The sequence below is a fragment of the Lepidochelys kempii genome, chromosome 2, assembly GCF_965140285.1.
Source record: "Lepidochelys kempii isolate rLepKem1 chromosome 2, rLepKem1.hap1, whole genome shotgun sequence".
NCBI lineage: Eukaryota > Metazoa > Chordata > Testudines > Cheloniidae > Lepidochelys > Lepidochelys kempii.
The window spans coordinates 188,019,610-188,041,895 of NC_136381.1; the positions used below are offsets into that span (position 1 = coordinate 188,019,610).

A 22,286-nucleotide genomic window follows, 5' to 3' on the forward strand; every position below is an offset into this window, starting at 1 on the left:
AGGACTTCAGAATTTGGCCCTTGGTGCATAAAATGACAATAAAGTAATAGTAAACAGTGAGCTAATGAAATATTCATTGCTGTGCTAACTTCTGCTCCAGGTAACCTCTTGTCATTCATATAGAAAGTGTTATTCTTTTGGGTAGGATTCCTGTCCAAGGCCTGGATTCAGCAGAGCATTTAAGCCTGTGCTTAAAGTTAAGCACCCATTTAAGTCCCACTGAAGTCAATGACACAGTCATTTAGTACTTAGCAATTACTTAACCATAGCTTAGTGACAAGTTGATACAATTACTTTCTAAGGGTCCCTTGCTCAGACTAGTTCCTGTTTGTCGTCTGAGTTCACTGTTGAGATAACACACGGGTGTCCTGTAGAGGCTATTTGATATTTAATAGGTATCGCATTGACTTATGAGTAAACCCACCTGCCCTGGTTTGCAGCTTTTGGTTAAAACACACAAAGTCCAAGAGGATCTCAACCAGTAGCTTAGTATAGTAGTAGTAAACACCAGCAGTCTGATTCCCCACTGCCATGCACCTCGATTAGTTAGTTATACCTGTGAAAAGTGGGTGTAAATCTCAACCACTCTAAGGGCTTGTCTACACTGGCACTTTACAGCGCTGCAACTTTCTCACTCAGGGGTGTGAAAAAACACCCCCTAGAGTTCAGCAAGTTTCAGCGCCGGTGTAAACAGTGCCCCAGTGCTGGGAGCCGCGCCCCTCGTGGAGGTGGGTTTTTTAGAGTGCTGGGAGACTAGCCCTAAATTAGTGGTGTTTACATCTACTTTGCAATGACTTTGTATAGATGTAAATGACTGCACAAGGGCCAGGTGGCACAGAAACAGGCTCTGAATTTTCATTTACACATGACCAGTTCCACACTGAGCTCATTTCTCTGGCCATTCTTATTTTTCCATAAATAATTCATAATGTAAGGCACCGGCGATGCCACAATTTGTGCCTCATGTCTTTTGTTACGACAGGCAAGTGCCTTTTGATTTATATCAAACAGGTTTCTAATAAACAGCCTTTGACGTCATTAGCAGGAGGGTTAAAGTCAATGTTGCTTTTTGTAGGTAACTTCTCTGTATGTTGTTGCCTTCCCCCTGCTAATCAGCTAACTTACTTCACTTTTCTAATCAACTAAAATAAATTTTAACAAATTCAGCTATGCCACAGGCAGGCAGCAGCTACTCAGAACAAATGAGCATGAACTTTGTATGTGTTTTGGGACAATGGGCAGAAGCACAACTAGATTGAATTTAACTAGTTAAGCATTGAATGTTGGGGTTCCCCCGAGACACGTTCAGTCCTTGAAGAACTCGGTTCAACACCAGTCTTGTCACTCAGGTTCCTTTATTTGGCAGACATCAAAGCTGTACTGAGTTGATCAGACTCAAGCATAGGGGTGGATATAGGACATACCACACATTCAAAGTTACCCAACAGACCTCTGCCTTTATATGCATTCACACAATATATTGCATTTACTATTCATTGCATCACATGTTTTGGGATTGGCTTGGTCACTTGGTAGAAACCAATCCCTGTATAGCGCACAGTCACTGAACAACTTACTCGTTACCTCATTTTACTTTCCAGGCTTATCCATTGTTACCTTGTCCTTTGTAAATGGTTGGCTGGTGTTCCCCCTTATCTTAGGTAGTACAGACATTCTGTTCCTAGCCTACTGATCCATTTGCCTTCCTAATCCTGTCTCCCAAGAAATGAGGCCTTCCCCGTGTCCAATCACTCATGTCAAGCCAGGACTACATTCCACTGCTTTTATTTTGTCTTTTTTATATTAGCATTTGTTTTATTTGCATTATAGTTTTTATTTTCTGTTTCTTTTTTTAAGTTTATTACCCAGCAACACGCTTTTAAGGCCATAGTAGTTGTAATTATTTGAATTACTATTAACGCTAGGCTTAAAGTACAAAGCAGGGCATAGAATCTTACCTCCTATGGTTTAGCCCACTAGGGTATGATTTTACATTGTAAGCTTAGTTTGTCTTTAAAGCATATTTTTGTTGTTTTAAATTTTGCTTTTATTTTAATTACATTATAAAAAATTGGTACAAAATACAAACAAAACATTTATTACCACAGGAAATATACTTGTCAAACAGAACAGAGGCTAATTAAAATAACATTCTCTGGTCCATACCAGAAGTGGTTCTTTTTAGCCACCACACAATACTTGTTATCAGCATAGACAGTTTTTACTTTACCAACACCCCAGTGTCTCAACCGTACTGTGCAATTTGGAGATTGTTCCCTCAGAGTGAACCCACATACCGGCAACTCTGTCTGTAAGACGTCACACCTGCATGTGTAAGTATTCCCCGGGGCAAACAGTAGTACAAGTCTGGGGCCTTCCAGACCTTACATTGTCTTGCTACAGTATTTGAGGAGGGAAAACAAACTTCTTCCACACCATATGGCTTGCATTTGTTTCACATTTAACTTTATAGTATTGGATCTTTGTTAATTTTCTTACCCTGCACCAACTGGTGTCACCCCTTTTGTTACAAATTTTTAATTTTTCTGTGGCATAAAAGAAGGCAAATGTTCTTGGTTCATATTAAGCCAGGTCTAAACTAAATAGCCAAGCCTGTCAACAGATTTAGATCTTCAAAAATTGTTTGCAAGAGGCAGAATTACTTCCTGAGGCACTTACTCAATTTCTTTGAATTAACATAAAATTTGGGCATGAAAACAGACCAAAGAGATTTAAATAAACTAATAATTAAAAATAAAAAGCCTGACAGATCTTTTCAGTTTAATTACCATTTTGTTGGTGGAGTGTTCTGGGGTTTTTGTTTTGATTTTGTTTTTGTTTGTAGTTTTGTTTATGCTCCAGGGAAAAATTGTTCCAAAACTCAAAGCCTGGCTACTATATGTCATATTTATTCCATAAGTATGTTCTGTGTTGGGAAAATAAGAGTGCCAAATAAAATTTGTGATCTTGAGTTCCATATATTTACAGACCTAAATTGAGGGGAGAAAAATACATAAAGATACATAAAAATATTGATATTTTAAGTTTAACAGTTCATGTAAAAATAGAGCTTAAAACTTTAGAACAGTAATGCTCTGCCTGTAGTTTGTATTTCTGGCCTTCTAATGGTTAATCTGAACAGTCAGTTGTGCGTCTGAAAGAAATCTGTATGTCAGATATCATTTGATTCAGTATGCTAAGAAGAGTGTGCAAATCCACAATACTGTTTAGTTCTACAGTCATTATGAGAAATATGAATAATAAACCCATCAGATGTTCAAACTTCCCATTAAAAGAATTTCATGTCCTGTTAACAATGGAGTCTATATTTAGAAGCAATGTAATCTTCACAGTTTGAGTAGATAGTATTTCTTGCATATTTTTCTTTTCTGAATTTTAGAACGTTAGGCTTCTAACAGGCTGTATAGCCTAACCTTGGACCCTATTGTCACATATATTTTAAAAAGAGGTCCCCAGAGAATTCTTTGGTGACTTCCGATTAAAATGGGATAATCAGGAAGATCCCTGATTCAGGGTATGATAAAATCTATGTAGCATACCACATATTCATTTGTGTCTGTCGTTATCTTGTGCTGGTCCCATCATAAAGGGTAAGTCTACACAACAGAAGCTGTGCACAGACTAGCCTACTCAAGCTTGCTTGAATCCAGTTAGTGTGGGTAGCAATAGTAATAAAGACAGCCTGGTGCATGCTTCAGCATGGGTAGACAACCCTGGCAAGGAGCCTGGGTACGTACTCCGCTCACTAGCCCATGCAGCTAGCCCACAGATACCCCAAATGGCTAGTCTCTGCTAAAATCTTTATTTGACTGTGCAAAAGTCAGCCAGTCAAACTGAAATAATAAAGTAATAATTAGGGGATTTGTTCTTGTTTTAATTTCACAGGTCCACCTCCTGTTTTACAAAGCACTGATGGGAACTGGGTGGCTTTGCAGAGCATTACATTGCCTCGCCCTCGAATGCTTGCCAAACCAAAGAGCCAAGTATTCAAAGCTTTGGAGAATGAATCTAGTGTTGTGTCTGCTTATGACGAGATGGGCTCGGATAGCGAGGACGACTACGACTGGAATGTGGCCTTGAACAAGCTGCGTCGAAGGCCCAAGCAGTTGTCCGAGGATTCTTATTATACCGATTCCCAGTACAATACTGAATGGGCTTATGGCAGTGATCCATACCAGCCAGTGACCTCTCCTTCATCTGGGCTATACACCAATACAGAGACGGTATACTCTGATTCTGAAACATCTTCAGTAAATTCCTCAAGGGAGGCTAGAGAAACTAGCAAGCTTCCCTGGCTACAAAGGAGAACTCAGAGTGACAAACCCAGAGTGGAAAAAGCACATTTACATGGAGAACTGGATGTAAATTTCAATCCACAGGCTGACAGTTTAGAGTATTCAGATAGCAGTGAGACTGAGGAAGTCTATTATGATTTAGAAAAGAGGTCTAGAAGGTGGAGAAAGAGCAAAATTGTCTCCGAAGAATTACGTGAAGGAAAAAATCACACAAAAACCCACAAGAAGAATTTGAGCATAAATCAGGTAACTACATTTGCTTATATAGGAAGGATTGAGTAAGCAAAAGTGGGTGGGGAGGGTGGAGAGGGAGTGGCACACTGTCAAAAATGTCATTACCTGTTTCTGAGTCCCTGGTAGCTCAGAAGATGATCTCGAATGTCCTAAGAAGTAAAGCACAAGGTGGGGTCTTGTATGTATCTGCTACAGACGACCAAATCACACTAGAGAACAGGATGACCAGCTCCGTAAGTACCTATCTATAATCTGTAGGGAAAAAATCGATGTGGTCATGGGGGACTTCAGTTTGAGGGACATATGCTGGAGGTCTCATGCTGACAGTACTAAAACATCCTTAGAATTTCAAAATATCATAGATGACAACTTCCTGATTCAACTTGACTCAAGTGTTGCTACCATCACGGGGTAATTCTATATTAGGACCTCATCTTGACAAATAAAGAACTGATCACAGAACTAAAAATTAATGGTAGTTTAGGTACAAGTAATCATGACTTAATCCATGTATAATATGCAAACAGACTAAAGTCCAAACCAGCAATATGTATGCTTGGTGCTTTAAAAGGGCCAATTTCACAAAGCTGAAAATAGTTGAGAGTCAAATTAGCTGGGAGGAAGAATTTAATCAGAAAAATATGAATTATAATTGGTAATTGTTTAAGAACATTTTAGTAGATGCCCAAACATTCACAATTGAGGAAGAATACCATATTGGTTTAAAAACTGATCTCACTTAGAGGGGAAGCGAAGGCAGCTATAAAAAAATAAAATACAATTTAACAAATGGAAGAAAGGGGAAGTTGATAGCGATGAATATAAATAAGAAGCTAGCAATTGTAGAAAATTGACAAGACAAGCAAAGGGACACAAGGAAAAATTGTGGAGATAAGGACAATACAAAGGAGTTTTTTAAGTATATTGGAACAAAAAGAATCCTGACAATAGTATTGGTTCATTACTAGATGGAAATGGTACAATTATCAGTGATAATGCAGAAAAGGCAGAAGTGTTCAATAAATGTTACTGTTCTGTATTTGGGGGAAAACAGATGATGCAGTCTCATCATATGACAACGATAACACTTTTTCCATTCCACTAATATCTCAGGAGGATGTTAAACAGTATCTACTAAAGTTACATGTCGTTAAATCAGCAGGTCTGGATAACTTGCATCCAATAGCTTTAAAAGAGCTGGCTGAGGAGCTCAGTGGACAGTTACTGTTGATTTTCAATAAGTCTTAGAACAGCAGGGAAGTTTCAGCAGACTTGAAGAAAGCTAATGTGGGGTCAATATTTAAAAAGGGTAAATGGGACAACCCAGGTAATTATAGGCCTGTGTACATGATATCAGTCCTGGGCAAAATAATGGAGTGGCTGATATGGGACTCAGTTAATAAAGAATTAATGCCAGTCAACATTAGTTTATGGAAAATATATCCTGTCAAACTAACCTGATATATTTTTATGACATAAGTTTGGTTGATAAAGATAATAGTGTTGATGTAATATACTTAAACTTCTGTAAAGCATTTGGCTTAGTACTACATAACTTTTCAATTAAAAATTAAAACAATATATAGTTAACATGGCAAACACTAAATGGATTAAAAGCTGGCTACCTGATAGGTCTCAAAATGTAATTGTAATGGGGAATCATCACTTAGTGGGTGTGTTTCTAACGGGGTCATGCAAGCAGCACTTTAAGCCGCAGCGGTGTACGACTCCTGTCTGGGATCATGCTAGCTGCTTGCACACACTAGCGTGACTAGGGACAGCTGCCAGTGAGCCTGGTGTCCACCCCAGTAGGCAGGGTTTGGGGGTGGCACAGCCAGGCTGGAGAAGCTGCCAGGGCTGGGCTCTGGCTCCTGTGAGTGGCGGCCCGACATGCTGCTGCTTTTGCTGCTGTGGTTCTTGGTCCTGTCGCTGGCCATGGCCCTGCTGGCTTCAGCCCCATTATTCATGAGGGACCAGGTGGTTCCCCTGCATCCTGTCAGAGGTATTTATGAGAAATTAACTTACAGATTCCCTGGTTAGGTCATCTTCTAAAGTAGCAGGATGGTGTGACTGAACCAACGAAGTGAACCATTTCAAGGAGGTGGAATAATCACACCCTTGAGTGATATAAGTTTTGCTGACATAGGCTGAGGTGTAGACATAGCCTATGCTCAGAGTTCAGTGTCTCAAGAGGTTTACAATATTAGTTAACTACTGAAGTATGCCTTGCAGACATGTTCTGCATCTACTCTGTTCCTTTGCACGATTGACAGACATAGGCATTCTATACCGGGACATTATAGCTAAGGGTAAGATTTTGTCACGGTTATTTTTAGTAAAAGTCACGGACAGGTCACAGGCTTCTGTGAATTTTTGTTTATTGTCCGTGACTTTTACTAAAAATAATTGTGACAAAATGAGGAGTGGGGGGTCCAGCACCCACCGCTGCTGCCGCTCACAGTGGTTGGGAGCTGCGGGGTCCCCACAACGCCCAGGGCAGCTGGGAGCTGCATGGAGGCTTGGAGCTATAGGGCTGGAGGCTGGGAGCTGTGGGGGACCACCCACAGCATCTGGGAGCTAAGAGCCACAGCATCCCCCGCTGCCCACCACGTCTCGGAGCTGCAGAGGTCCCCTCCACGTCTCGGAGCTCTGGGGCTGGCAGCTGGGAGCTGTGGGGGACCCCTGCCTGTGGCATCTCAGAGCTCTTGGATCCCCACCAGCTGACAGCTCCAACCGGGTGAAGCAGCAAATGTCATGAAGGTCTCTGGAAGTCATGGATTCTGTGACCTCCGTGACATAGTCATAGCCTTAAGTATAGCCATGCCCTATTAATTTAACCTGAATTATATCACGCTGAATTTATCAAGGGTCATGGAGGATTCTCCATCATTTGAAATTTTAAAATCAAGATTGGATGTTTTTCTAAAAGATCTGCTGTAGGAATAATTTGGGGGAAGTTCTCTGGCCCCTGATAGACTAGATTATCACAGTGGCCCCTTCTGGCCTTTGACTCTATGAATGTTATCTTCTTCTGCTATTGTGTTACATGTGAGTGTGTGTGTGTTTTAAGGGCCTGTACGTAAGCGTCAATGGAATCTTTAAAGTCACTGAGCACTGCTGACCGTTCTTGGAGACATTTTGCCTGCAAACACAGACAGGCAGCATACCTCCCCGGACCCTGGGCTCCACTCTTTAATAGGGTGCAACGTGTGCTTCAGATTTCTAGCCAATGCAGAAAATCATTTGTGTGGGGGGGTGGAGGGTGAGAAAACCTGGATTTGTGCTGGAAATGGCCCACCTGATGATCACTTTAGATAAGCTATTACCAGCAGGACAGTGGGGTGGGAGGAGGTATTGTTTCATATTCTCTGTGTATATATAAAGTCTGCTGCAGTTTCCACGATATGCATCTGAGGAAGTGAGCTGTAGCTCACGAAAGCTTATGCTCTAATAAATTGGTTAGTCTCTAAGGTGCCACAAGTACTCCTTTTCTTTTTGCGAATACAGACTAACACGGCTGTTACTCTGAAACCTGTCCCTTCCTTGTCCCTGTACCAGTGCTGCTCACAAAGCACAAAATGTGGGATTCTAGTTGGTCCTCTACACAGGAGTGCATGGCTAGGAAGGGCTTGCAGTGCCTCCCCACCCCCAACACACCAATGCTGGCAGATGCAGGATCTGGCCCCAAATCACACTGGTGTAGTAAAATTGGTTTGCAACACAAATGGGGGAGACAAAATGTAGAGGAAGTGAGTGAAGAAATGCAAAATAATTTGCATATGTTCGGCTTATTTCTGGTAAATGTGGTTCATGCTTTCAGAAAAGAGTTACTCAAATCCCTGGCACTAGAGAGCATCCGATTAAGTGTATCATGGCGAGTGTAATTATAATGAAACATTTATATGGAGGACGTTGCTGGGATTGAAAAAGTCTAGTGGAGGGCAATGAAAATTATTCAGGGGATTTGGGATATGAGTTACAGAATGAAGAAAAATGAGCCAGATTTAGTCTATATTGCTTAAAAAATGAGATTAGAGGAATTTCAGAAATCTGTAAATCCTAAAAGTGATGCACTGATACCAATGAAATGATTGAGTCTGAAGCTGAGGGGCAGTCTAACATAAACACTTCAGATGAAGTGTCGTACAAATGATTAGGATGTACAACAAACTGCAGAGAGCATAATTTGAAGGAGATAGGGGTCTACAGCTTCTAGCTTTGTTTTGAGGGTTTAAAATCTGTAATAGGTTTTCATGTGCTGGTATTATAAAGAGAAGTCTTATTGAAGCAATAGATAGTGCTCTCCTACTAAAAGTAGCTGTGTCTGGAAATCAGAAACTCAGCAGCTGATCGTATGTAGATTACAATGAGGAAATGCTACTTTTTCCTGTCCTTTCATGGTATAATAATAGATATTGATTTATTGACCATTATTATCTGCATCATGGAATAGGATTTGATTCTCAGTTCAAAAAGTCAGTTTTCTTTTCTCATTGTAAAATATCATAAGGTCAGCATCCACCTTGCTATCCCATCAGTTACACTGAAAAGAAAAATGGACCTTCTCTGTTCTTAGGAGCCACACAATTTTGAGTTTATGAAGCAGGTAATGTTGTGAGCAGAGGCATGATAGAACAACTGCAGTCATTTCATAGTTAAGGTTGCAACTGAGTTGAGTTCCCATTACAAGATTGATTCTTCTCTCCACATTGGTTCTCTAAAATCCATTTTAAAATCCTGTATCAGCTTTCAAATTAGTAAGCTACTTCTTTGACCAAGGCAGAATTTGTGTTATAAAATCAGAACTGAATTACTTGAGGAGCTTCTCTGGAAACCAGACCCTAAAAGTAGGGGTGTTCACCACAGTTCAAAAAGTCTTCTCACTTTTAATTTTTTTGCCACTTCATGGGAGGAAAAAACAAAATCAGTACCTGCTTTGCTAGTCTCTCCCAGCTGTGCACAAAGCTTATGTGCACAAATCATGAAACTCGTGCACTTGCATGCAAAAAAACAAAAGTTTGTGCATGACAAATCATCATACTTGGTATTAGAAATTAGTATGAAACAAATGATGAAATCTATGTTCTGTTGACCACATTTCCAATAGCCTAACTGCAGAGGAAGTAATATGGTATGCTCGTATCTCTACAGAGCAGACTTAAGATAATTTGGCTGTCTTGGTTGGGAAGTACAACCTTATCTCTGTGTTCTAATTATATTTTTTAACTAATAGTCTTGAAAAATTGTATGCACTCAAACCACTTATATGAATCTTCAACCTTAACTTCCCTTTATATTTTTAGGGGAATTATAATGGGGTTTAATGCCATTGGGATCCTTGTATGATTGCTTTAGATTAATTGGACTTAATTTCATTATGAAGTCACCTATGACTCTTACAAAATGGCATTATCCATTAATTAAAATCTTGTCATATAGTTCTATGCTATCTTGACAAAGCTATAAACGAAGGCAGGATACAGTGTGTGCTCTTGAATTTCAAGCCCCACTAGATGGTGCTTGTGATTCATTTAGTGGAAATATGGAACTTCTAAGGGCAAAAAAAACATTGAAAAGTAACCTGTAAACTTAACATTTTATGCAATGTCTCTGTAAAGATAATAGGACCTTGTTTTCAATGTGATCTTCCTTGCAGTGACTGATTATAGCAACACCCATTTTTTGTGGTATTTTTCTTAATTGGTTACCGTATAATGTTGTGGGTTTACCTCTGCTATTTAAAAATTGAGAGGATTGAATTTGAATGTTTTTAGTTTTGTTTTAGCACCACTGAGCTGTTCGCTTTTTTCTTTTTTGTGCGTATTTTGTTTTGATTACTGACTTGATGATGATTTTACATGCAGTTATTTGCAGAATGTCTAGCAGGAAAGGTACACTTCAGTTTCTTAAACGATGTATAGTTTAGAACTGTGGGCCAAGTCCTATTCTCAGTTACACAAGTGCAACAAAGCAAAATGTGGCCCTGAGTACTTGGCTCTGCAATAGGTATATCTGTTGCTGATACATGCCAGTGTGAATTTATACATTGACTTTAAAGATGGGACATTAGATGGTATAAAAGGAGGGTAGATTATGTGAACTGTAAACTACCACCGCATAACTCTGAAGAAAACTTTTCACACAAGAGAAAAAAGTACATTTTTGGTTTGTTAAGGTTGACAAGGCCCTCAAAGTAACCTGCCCTATAAAATACAGTTGGTTTAAAAACAAAAATAAGAAAAATGCATCATGTCGTCACAAAACTTTCGCTGTAACTGTGTTAAAAGCTCAGTGTTTCAGCCAAGAAGCCTACAAACAACACAATGACCACAGTGTACAGCATTGGACTATAATTCTCCTTGCATTGATGCAAATGTAAACACTTAGGATACTCACAAGAAAGCAGCAGGCTGGGCGGGGGACGGATGGCACAGCATAGGGTTGCCAACCCTCTAGGATTGGCCTGGAGTCTCCATGAATTAAAGATTAATCTTCAAATAAAGATTATGTGATGTGATTAAATCTCCAGGAATACGGCCAACCAAAATTGGCTACCCTACACAGCAAGCATACCTGCATCCATGGTCTCAACAAACTCAATCCCCGTTGTTGTGTCTTCATTGGAGGGAAAAAAAGGTGTCCTTAAGTGAAGTCAGCTAACAGGAGGGACACTCTAGTGAAAACAAGTTTTTTGCTTTTACACAATGTATCAGGTCACGGTAAAGACTAGGCTTCCCTGTGGTCTTTAACTTTGCCTGCTTACTTGTGTGAAAACTACAAACTACCTCGACTTTAACCTCAAGTTAGCCAGCTCAACTTACACACACCCTTTTTTCTCCCTAATGAAGACGATGCCCCTGTGGGCTAGTTGGTTGGATAGCTCTGCTAGGTCCTGATGCAGTGCACATGGGAGTCAGTAGAAAGACTCCCACTGATTTCAGTGGACTTTGGATCAGGTCCTTAGAGACCAAGTGTTTTAAGTGCTGCAGTTCTTGATTTGGAAGGCTGGTGTAGTATTTTCAGTATCAAGAGGACATGTGGTCCAGTCAACCTCAATATGGATTCTTTAAACTAATGTGTGAATCATAGCACTTGTTTGTGCAAGGCTACGATTTAGTCTCGGATATTTTTAGTAAAATTCATGGACAGGTCACGGCCAATAAACAAAAATTCACACCTGTGACCTGCCCATGACTTGTACTGTAAATACCCCTGACTAACTCTGAAGTGCTCTGGGGGGAGCTCCAGGGTGCTGCAGGTGCTGTGGGGGGTGTGCTCCAGCCGATGGTGCTGCTACTCAGGGAGTGATGCCCCAGTATGCCACCACTGCTGCTCGGGGAGGCGGCTCAGGGCTGCAGTGCTGCTGCTCTGTGGGCGGAGTCTGGGACCCAGGCGCCGCCGCTGCGGCTCCGGGGGTAGGGGCGGCGGCGGCCTGGGGCCCCGCTGCTGCTCCAAGGCAGTGCCCAGGACCAGCTGCCTGGGGCCACCCAAGCAGCAGCCAATGCAGCTGGCCCCGGTGCCACCCCAACTGCTCAGGCGGCCCTCTGGTCAGCCGCACTATCCGCTGCAGAAGTCCTGGCGGTCCCAGAAACTCACAGAATCCATGACTTCTTGTGACCTCCATGAAAGACTCGCAGCCTTAAGTATAAACACTGTTTAAGATCCTGCCCTCAGACCTGCTTTGCCATGTACCTCTGTCCTAACAGGCAATACCCTCTGAAATGTCAGTGTTGGCCTTTCTTGATTAGATTGTGGCAAATCACGTGATGGCTTTGTAATACAAAATTGTCTGGTCTCTATTACTGTACATGGAGACCACTGATGTCTCACTTCAGCTGTTAACCAGTGTTTGAAAACAGATCTGCATATCTGAAATATTAGTGCAATGATTCACCACACTACCTAGCCTGAAATTAATTATATCAGTCACTACTCCGAACTTCAAATTCAGGGATTCAGCAACAAACTCTGATAGTCGAGACAATCTGAGTCCATGCCTTCCATTGCAAATCTACTGACAGACATGCAAAATATTTCTGCACAATTTCTGTATCTGTCACCATTCCTGTTGACGTTTTCCTAAGAGGCACCATTAGAGCAAGTGCTGGGTAAGTCTTTGAAGCAGGGAGAGAAGAAGGAATTCGAATTAAAGGGTTGGAAGGAGATCAGTCTTTTAAACAAACTGAAAGTTCTATTGTAACATTGTAGAAATAGAGTGGAAACATTTCCATTTGAGACTCTGTTCTTCAGGTGCAATCCCATCTTGTTCAGAACAATTTGGAAGCTCAAGTGATGACTGGTCAAGTTATGAGAAAAATGTCAAAATTACCGTAGTTTTAAGATTTCCAAGCAGTAGATACATCAAGGGAATACTACATTTGGGAATGCAAACAAATTAGCCACACAAAACAAATCCACTATTCTGTTTCTTATGAATGGAAACTAAGAATCCAGATTGTTAATCTCCCTGGCATCCTCCAGTCCTGTCACAGTAGGAGAGCACAGAGTCAATAAGATTGCCTCACTTGTTTTGCGTAGTGTCATAATCTATATTATTTCCTTTCTTAGGGTTGCCATCAATCATCCATTTATGCCAACTGCTGTGCAATTGCTGTTTGTGGATGAGAATCTGCGTTCTTTGTATCCTCTCTCCTCAGACATTTAGATCATGACTGTGTTCTATTTCAAAGAATTCCTGACACTTAGACTATGTCTACACTTTGAGCTAGGGGTGTGATTCCCAGCTCAAGAAGACATACTTGGGCTAGCTCTGATAGAACTAGTGCACTAAAAATAGAATGTAGCCATGGCATCACAAACCATGGGAGGAGCTAGCAACTGGAGTATGTTGGACGGGTACATACTTGGGGTAGCTAGCCCATTCACCACTCAAGTATCCCATATACGTCAGTGGCTAGATTTTATTTTTAGTGCACTAGCTGGATGAGAGCTAGCACAAATGTGTCTTCTCACGCTGGGAATCACACCCCCAGCTCAAAGTGTAGATGGATCCTTAGTACTGGGGAATTGTGATCTAATATTTTTTTCTCATCCCTACTGGAAGAGATGAAAAGTTCCATTTTTTAATTATAGCTTTCATTGCTTAGAAGTGTCTCCATTTTGTAAAACATGGGCCAGACATCCTAGCAAAAGTACTTATGACTACATAAGGAGATGTCTCCTTTTTCCATTTTGTCTCCAGACTCAAGGCCTTATCCTAACAGGTGCTAAGCACCAAGACTGCCATTGTAGCTAACTGGAACTATGAGTGCTCTGCACCTTTCAGGATCAAACTCTAAGAAAAGATTGTGCATCTAAAGGTTGAACTTGTTTCCAATCATTCTTAAATAAGCAGTGTAGACCCATGGGTAAGTGCACCAGGCCAGGAGTCAGAGGACCTGGCTAGGAGACAGGACTTGAAGTCAGCCACTGAACATGTGACCTTGTGCAAGCCACTTCCCGTCTCTGTCTTAGTTTCCTCATCTGTAAAATGACTCCGATGTATGGTTTCCTTTGTGCAGTGTTTTGGTGAAAAGTGCTATATATGAGAGTATTTTATTATTTGCACAGAGGGAGCAAATTATTTATGGACCTGTTGCTTTTTTTCATGTAATATGGAAAAGAGAAGAAAAGAGAAATAATATCATCTTCCGAAAGTAAATATGCTGGTCATATTCTACAGAGAAGTAAAAATCTACCTGCCTAGAGATTTATACAGTGGTATTTGTCTGGATTTCCTGCAGAGTAAAGTGTATTTATATGTATTGTGAACTTAAATGTAGCCTTTGTCGAAACCCTGTCAATTTTCTTTTCTTTGCACTTTATTGGGATTTTTTTGCTATTTTGATTTTCATCATAGGTTTCTGAGGATGTATCGGAAGCTGATATAAGCAGTGAGGATCAACACCATAACATCAAGACAGACCTTGTTGAGGAAAAGCTTAAATCTGAGTTATTTGAACTAGCTGCTAAAATGAGTGACAAGGAAACCTCTTCTGGTGAAGAGCAGGAGTCCGTGCTTAGAACAGAATCGGAGACCCAGAAGGAAAGTTTGTCCTCAGAAGAAAATGGCAAAAACATTCAGGAGGAGTTGAAGAAGGTAAGTGAAAGGAGAAGGGGGATAATAGCTCAGAAACTAGAATCCGTAATGGGGAGGTTAGAAAGCTACCCTATTTATAGTGGAACCAGGGATAGAGTATATAACGTTCACTGGGAATGGCAAAGAGTTTAAACACAGTCACTTGATAAAAGTGAAGCCCAGTCCTGCAATCCTTGTGCAGTCAAAGCTCCCATTTCCATCAGTGAAAGTTGTGCTTATAGAAAGCCTGCAAGATCAGGCCAAATGCATTTAATTTATGTTCAGTCCAATTCTCAGTTTGTGTAAATCAGTGTAGTTCCATTCACTCTAATGAAATTACACTGATGTGCCCCAGCAGAGGATCTAACCCTTTGTTTTTACCGGAACACATATCGGCATCCATTTTTTCACCTCTGCTCATTAAGTGGTCAATGAAAATCTTTTCAGCCTTTACCTGCTCTCCTTTATGCAGTATTGTTTAATTGGCGCTGATGCCATAGGGTCTCTCGTTGCCTCTCTATCTGGGTAGGTTGTCTTTATGCTTTCCAGACCTGTTATCATGTCTATTGATTCTGTTTTCTATCTGATAATAAGATCCCATATACATCAAAATGTTATACAGAATCTGAAATGCAGTGTCCCTCCTGACAGAACGTGTTTAATCCATTGTTTGTATGAAGTGTGCCGAAATCCAGAACCTAGAAGGGTATTTACCACCTGCTTTTTTGTCTTTCTTTATTTGAATGTCTTTTCATGTGGTATTATACCCATGCACCTGAATACACCGGTGCTCTCTTTGCCTTGTAATGTACTTCCCTCTATTTTGATGAAATCCAGCTTTTCAAACTTATAAACTGGGCTCCTGTAGCCCCAGTTCCTCATGAAATGTGCATGTGGTTTAGCTGATGACCAAGATGATAGTATATGAGTGACACTTCCCGGGGTAGTGAGGTACCTCACTACTACCTGCACTTAGTGTGAGGAAGCCTTGTCTGTTCTTGCTGGGGATCAGCTCTCGAACCCCAACAGCCATGGGCAACAAAAGCACTCCCCTGCTCTCTCTCTCTCTACTCCAGATTAGTGATAGGCACACTCCAGTCCTTGAGCCCTCTGAGCCATTCCTCTGAAGTAACCAGCCACTGATCCGCTAGACACAGAATTCACAGATCTGCTGCTCCCAAATAAGTATACATCATCTTACCAGTTTCCCTTCAGTCCCCTTTAACACACAGGACTTACGTACTTGAAAACAAGTAAAAGTTTATTTAACAAAGTACAGAGATTTGAGAAGTAGAAATAGGAAGTTAAAATATTTGAAACAAATGGTTACATGTAAAATAAAATCATAACATGTCTTCTACAGACTAGACTTACTTAATAAGATATTGTCTTGTCCAATGGAATTTAATTCACCCAATCTCTTTGCAGCGATTTCCAGCCAGGATGGCTATGACCCTCCTTTCGTAATACAAAATGCACTGACACTTTGTCTCCTCAGTGAAAGAGAGATCCCCAGTGTATACCACCAAAAAATCTGCAGTGTACACCACAAAAATCCATTGTCTTTACTGGCAAACGACACTCCTGCTCTGCTGTTTTTGTTTGTTCCTGCAGATCTTTTCTTCTGTGAATTCACAATTTCTTCATTTCGGTTCAGTAATGCAATGAGCTTGAATTGTGAGACACAGGGATACGCACTGACCAGCCAGGGAGAAAAGTGTCCCCCTGCCTGACCTGTCTTAACGTACACACTTTAAGGACATAATTCTCAGTATAGATATCTAATTCCTTAAATAGCCACCTATCCGTCCATTTTGCAATGATTATGATGATCAGTAAGATACTGGCTCTCACTAGATTACCTGCCACCCTTTGACAAACGGTTACGTGGATAGCAGACCTAGGGATCTCTGTAAACCCTATGTACTCCTTATGCCCAGCGCCAGTTGGCACCAAGTGGTCCCTGGGTTACAGTGTGTGAGCAACATATTTAAGCTACAGTACCTTACAGCAAAAGTCAAGTGATGAAAAATGCTGATAGTCTAGGATAAGTTTGTAATGCCACTCAAATGATGCAGTGTATGGCCCACACCTGAGGCTTCTGTTTCCTGTGAAATTCACCCAGCTCCTTCCTACTCAGGGTCTGACCACTCAAAATGAGTGACAATTCCACATATATCTTTCATTTATTAGGAACTGTGTGTTCTGTGCTTCACAGCCCGTTACTTTATGGACCTTTTGAGAAGAAACTGAAGTTGTTTTAGAAACGTGGGCATCATATAGTGAAGAAGGGGAACTAATGATTTGTAGGCTTTTATTTTTTAATTGGCTGTAGTTAACATAGTTACATTGCAAAAAGCAATTTTGTGACAATGCGAACCTCGGAATTATTCTTTGCTGTTTGTGCTCGAGACCTTACCTCTGTAGTTTTGGGGGTGTACTTTTCTTCTGTGAATAAGTTTATAGACCTCTAAAGCCACAGGAATGCCTGGTTTTCCTTCTAACTTTAACCCTGAATAGATACTGGATTATTCATTATTATTATTTTGGCATTTTAAATTTAAAAAAAAAATTGTTTAAAAAAAACTCCAAAGAATTTTATGATTTTCTGTAATGCTATCTTATCAGGAAGAGAGAAACTTTACAAATGAACAAAAAGTGAATGTCCAGCATCCCTGGCTAAGTGTTTTTTCTGCTTTTAAAAGAAAGTAAGGTCCTCCGGAGTTAGTCATCCAAGCCTGTTGTATACGTTCTTTTGTCTGTAATAAAGAAGTCAAGACTTCCCAACACTATTCACAGTCATGGCCTCAGAGGAATTTATGGCGGAACTTGCTAAAGCCTCACTATATAGAAAAATGTTAGCTGACTTCATTCCTATTCTTGGCGAGTATTTCATAGATGTTATTTAATCTCTCTTTCAACGGGCTATCTACTCAGTAAGGTGGCTGACCAACATGTTGCAATGAAATACTGAAACTGAGAAGATACGATACAAATTCAGTGGCCTCAGTAACCCCAAGATGAAAAGTAATCTAAATTCATACAGCATATGTGATAGATAAATTGTATAACGGATACCTTAGTAGATGAAGATCCCCAATGGGAATAAACACAAAAAACAAGATTTTTAAAAATGTGAAAGAAATTTTGGTGCCTCAAATTTTAGGTATTCCAACTTGAGACACCTTAAAGGGGTCTGATTTTCAGAGGGTGAATGTTCAGCCCTGTCTGAAAATCAAGCTGTTTTTAAGGGGTCTGAAGTTGAGCCCCCAGAATAATTAGCCAGTTTTGAAAATCTGAACCTGAGATCCCAGATGTCAAAAGTGGGTGCCCCAATTTCGTATTCGGGTACTGAAAGTGGCACCTACTCTACGTGTCTAAAGCAGGTGATTGGGTGATTGATGGCTGGTTGCAGCTCCTGAATGTAGAATTGTGCACCCAATTTTAAGCATCCTTCCTTGAAAATTGGGCTGTATGTGAGATATTTAATTTATGAAAGACAAGGCAGGAGGGGGATAGCTGTATATGCTAATAACATCCTCAATATTGCCAAACCTAAACATTCAGGTGCCAAAAATTATGAGATTGGCTTAAAATCACAGGATTATTAAAAAGAATAAATGTTGGGATTCTGTTTGTTTGCTTTCTGGTTTTTGAGCCATTTGGGTTCATATTTTCAAGCTTTTTTCTGCAACCATGAGAGCTACCACCTTTTTTTAAAAAAAAAAACAGAAGTTGGGAATCTCGCATAATCCCATGATTGCATGAGCTGATGCTTTAAGAAAAACACATTGGATCAAGAGACTGGCAATATAATTGTGAGAATTGGCAACACTGAGTCTTCAAGCTACTGAAATGTTGCTGTCGGCTTCAGTGGATCTTGGTGAGTGCTCAGCACTTCAGAAACCAGGTCATTTACATTTGGATGTTTAAATATGGGTTTTAGGAGCCTAACTTTAGGACACAAGTTTGAAAATGTTGGCCTTGAACATTTTACTTGATATATGTGGTATTTCTGAAGATTTATTCTCATACACAAACATTCTTAGAGCCCATTGCATAAATTCTGTTTTAATGAGACCTGACATGCATTTCTCTTTCTAATTAGTTTGTCGGGAAATTAACCTGGATTTACTCTTTATATCTTACTTTTTTCCTTCTTTGTCTCTAAAAACTTAGGAAAATATTTCAATACCAAACAAACAAACAAAATATTGAAACCATTTTGTGGAAGTCTTCATGATATGATGCTGGGAGTAACATTTGTGATAAGATGTGAATTTTAGCTCTCTTGTTTTGCATATTCATGAGTAGTAATATTCCAGGTTTATTATATGCCCTTAACAACAATTTCCTCAGCATCACAGTAGCCCTGAGATTTGGTATGTGCTCTGCCCCACTAATCAGAAGAGCTATATTTTACAGAGGCATGTCATATATTATAAAAAACAAACTTTCTTGGCCTGGTTACAGATCATCATTATATCATTAAAACCAAAAATTTTAAAAAAAAATTAAGTCATTTAAGTCTGTCTATTTTTTGTTTACTTCTTATATTTCTTTTTGCTTAGGCCATAAAAATAGACTAACTAATTTCACTTTTGCAGCCAGTTTAATTTTCCCTGCTTGTGCTTCAATGTTTGGATTGCAGTCTAAAGCCTCAGTTGAGCAATGTGCTTAAACTCTTGAAAAAGTCCATCCCTGTTCAGGAAAGCACTTAAGCAAACGCTTATTAACTTCAAGCCTGAGCTTTGTCTTCTATCTTTTGGGCTGTGGTCATAAGTGCTTTCCTGAACAGACATGATTTCCTGAGTCGGAACCTGAAAGTCGATTTGCTTAAAAATAAATACTTCCCTAGATTGTGAGCTGCCTGGGACAGTGATTCTCTTTCTTTCCCACTCATTTGTACAGTACAAAGCACAGTGGATCTCTGTTTGGAGCCTCTGTAGAGTCTCACAATATAACTAACTATCATAAAAATTCCTTTTCCATTAAAATATTCCTTTTTAAAATTCATGGAAATCTTTCTACTTATCTTAGATTTTATACATTTACAAAGCTTACATTCTGGGGCAAGTGTGACCTGCCAGTGTCCTCTTAATTCAGATTGTATACATCAGGGATAGGTACCCACATGAAATAAAGACTATCTCTCTTATAGTGACTGATATGCAATCATGTCAATTTGCATTTTGAAAAACAGCATTACTTGATCCTCTACTATGAAGTGACCACTATGCCCATGAGATCCTACTTCCATGAACAACCAACATCATAAACAATTGTAGGAAAAATGCATTCAAATATTTTTGTAATGTGGCAAAAATCCTAGGGGACTGCACCTGGGTTATTGTCCCTGTCCATCAGCAAGGAGAGGAGAAAATTAACCAACTCTCTAGAATGGGGAGAGAAGTTGGGATGATCCCTGGCTGGATAATTTAGTCGGTCCTGCTTTGAGCAGGGAGTTCAACTAAATGACCTCCTGAGATCCCTTCCAACCCTGATATTCTATGATTCTATGATAAGCCCTGACACCCCCAAAGGCTGTGGAAAGATGTCAGTCATAGAGGGAGGAGATGACAGCTGGAGTTCATTAAGGGAAGTTGTGAAAACAAAAGTGTGGGCCATGGATGTTGCAACCAGGGGAAAACTCATTCCCAGCCTGGACTTTGTCTGAAAAGGAGCTGCTGTTTCCAGGGTCCAGCTGTGGCAAAGGACAGCCTTTATACTCATGAATGGGAGTAACCTGGTAGCTACAGTCTCTTATAAAGAAAACATTAAGATACCCCAGTAAGACTCAGGACTTATCTGCACATGAAAGTTAACCTGGAATAAGATAGGATGTGAATTTAAAGTGGATTATCTATTCCTGATTAACTCTGTGTGTGGACACTCTTATTCCAGAAAAAGAGTACCTTATTCCAAATGAGCTTAATCTTTTTACAAAAGAATTAATAGAAAACTGCACTCTAAGTGCAGATATCCATGAGCTTTATAAATATCTGAATGACAGCTGCTCTACCTAAAACTGAGGGCTTGTCTACACGGGAAAATTCACCAACATATATTCCAGAACAAGAGCATCAGCATGGGGAGTTATATCAGTATTGCAATAGCAATATAACTATATGGGTATAATTATGCCAGTAAATGTCCCTGTGTAGACAAGCCCTAAGAGATGTTTTTCTTATTAAATATTTTACACTTATGTGTGATACACACAGAATAATTCTTGCATTTCGGTACATCATGATTTATTATATTATTATTATTATATTAATAATTTAGACAATCTTATTTTATCCTAAAGCACTTCACAAATTCTATGCGTACAGCATCATCGATATGGAGCCATCTCGGGGGTGGAGAATGACAACCAACTCACGCACACCATACTGAACGACAGTGTGGGGTGAAATATTTTGGCTAAGGATGCCAGGATAAACACCTAAAAGAAGAAAAAATTCAAAAGCAAATATTGATATTGGGTTCCCCCAATTTTGAATGCCCAAACTGAGCCACCTCTTGGGTTTGACTGTTGAGGTGCTGAGCTGTTGAGGTGCTGAGCACTGACTTCATTTGGCATTGTGGTTGTCCAGCACCTTTGAGAGTTAGATCCAAGTCATGTCAAATAGGATACCCAAAATCCACGGTCACTTCTGAACATTTATTCTGAAGTAATCCCCCACAGCACATTAGGAACATGAATCTTTAGAGAGTTTCCAATACAAAAGGTTCACCTTCTTCAGAAGGAAATTTAGAAGTCCTTTTATTTAGGTACTAGCACCGGCTACACATAAGAAATGTACCGTGTAATAAAAGAAAAATAAAATAAAACTCCAGGAGACCTTGACTTACCAAAAAAATAAATAGTCTTTGCATCTTGAATTTATTTCATCAGCATCTGATAGAACTTGACAATGACATAAGAAAGTGAGATATTAACATTGTTGACACTGGACTCACACGCAGTATTTGTTGCATAGTTGATTGTTGCCAAAAGAAGCACAGAAATCTGTTTTCAGAGAGTTGTCATGTGGGTCCAAAAGCTATGAATGCAAGTTTCTTGTTTCTCAACATTACTACAGAAGTCATCTTCCTGGAGCCACTTTCTTTAGTGATGATACAAATCATCATTTCATGTTTATTTCATATTATCAAAAATGTATCATGAGAATCCAGATATTTTGTAACATAGCTGACTTTAATGAGCTATGCTATCCTGAATCTTGCAAATAAAAAGAAATAGACAGTGCTGTATTTCATATATTTTAGTTACATGTAAAATATAATGGTTTATTGTATTTTATATTCCTTTGCATCTTATCCCTTACCTTAATTCCATAGTTCTCTACAAGCAAGTTGTCTTAACCTGTTTAGGAATTAACATATATTTTCTGCCTTTCTATTTAATTGCTGACCAACTACCTAGGAAAAACAAAAGGCTTTTGATCTCCATTTAAAACTGCAGGTTTTATCCTCAGTATTACAGCAGGTGAGAGTGTTTTATTTTTGTCCATATTTTTCTTATTTAGTAAAAGGGATCTAAAAATGATATTGAGGGTTTCCATATTTCCAGAGCAAATTTTTTCTCTTTACATGTCAAGATAATTTTTCTGGCTATCAGCTGTGAAAAAATATAGATCTGAAAAATCAAG

At 39.7% G+C, this 22,286-nt stretch overlaps 1 protein-coding gene across 8 annotated transcripts in view; it reads left to right on the forward strand.

Annotated features, from left to right (window-relative positions):
- Positions 1–22,286, forward strand: part of MYRIP (myosin VIIA and Rab interacting protein) — a 348,446-nt gene that overhangs the window by 299,568 nt on the left and 26,592 nt on the right. For 7 of the 8 annotated variants that reach the window (XM_073333104.2, XM_073333103.2, XM_073333105.2 and 4 more), the window contains 3 exons: positions 3,907–4,562; positions 14,410–14,649; positions 22,061–22,123. In XM_073333104.2, the coding sequence (XP_073189205.2) occupies positions 3,907–4,562; positions 14,410–14,649; positions 22,061–22,123 (959 nt within the window). The remainder of the gene's footprint in view (positions 1–3,906; positions 4,563–14,409; positions 14,650–22,060; positions 22,124–22,286) is intronic. The other variant, XM_073333108.2, reaches the window with a different exon arrangement.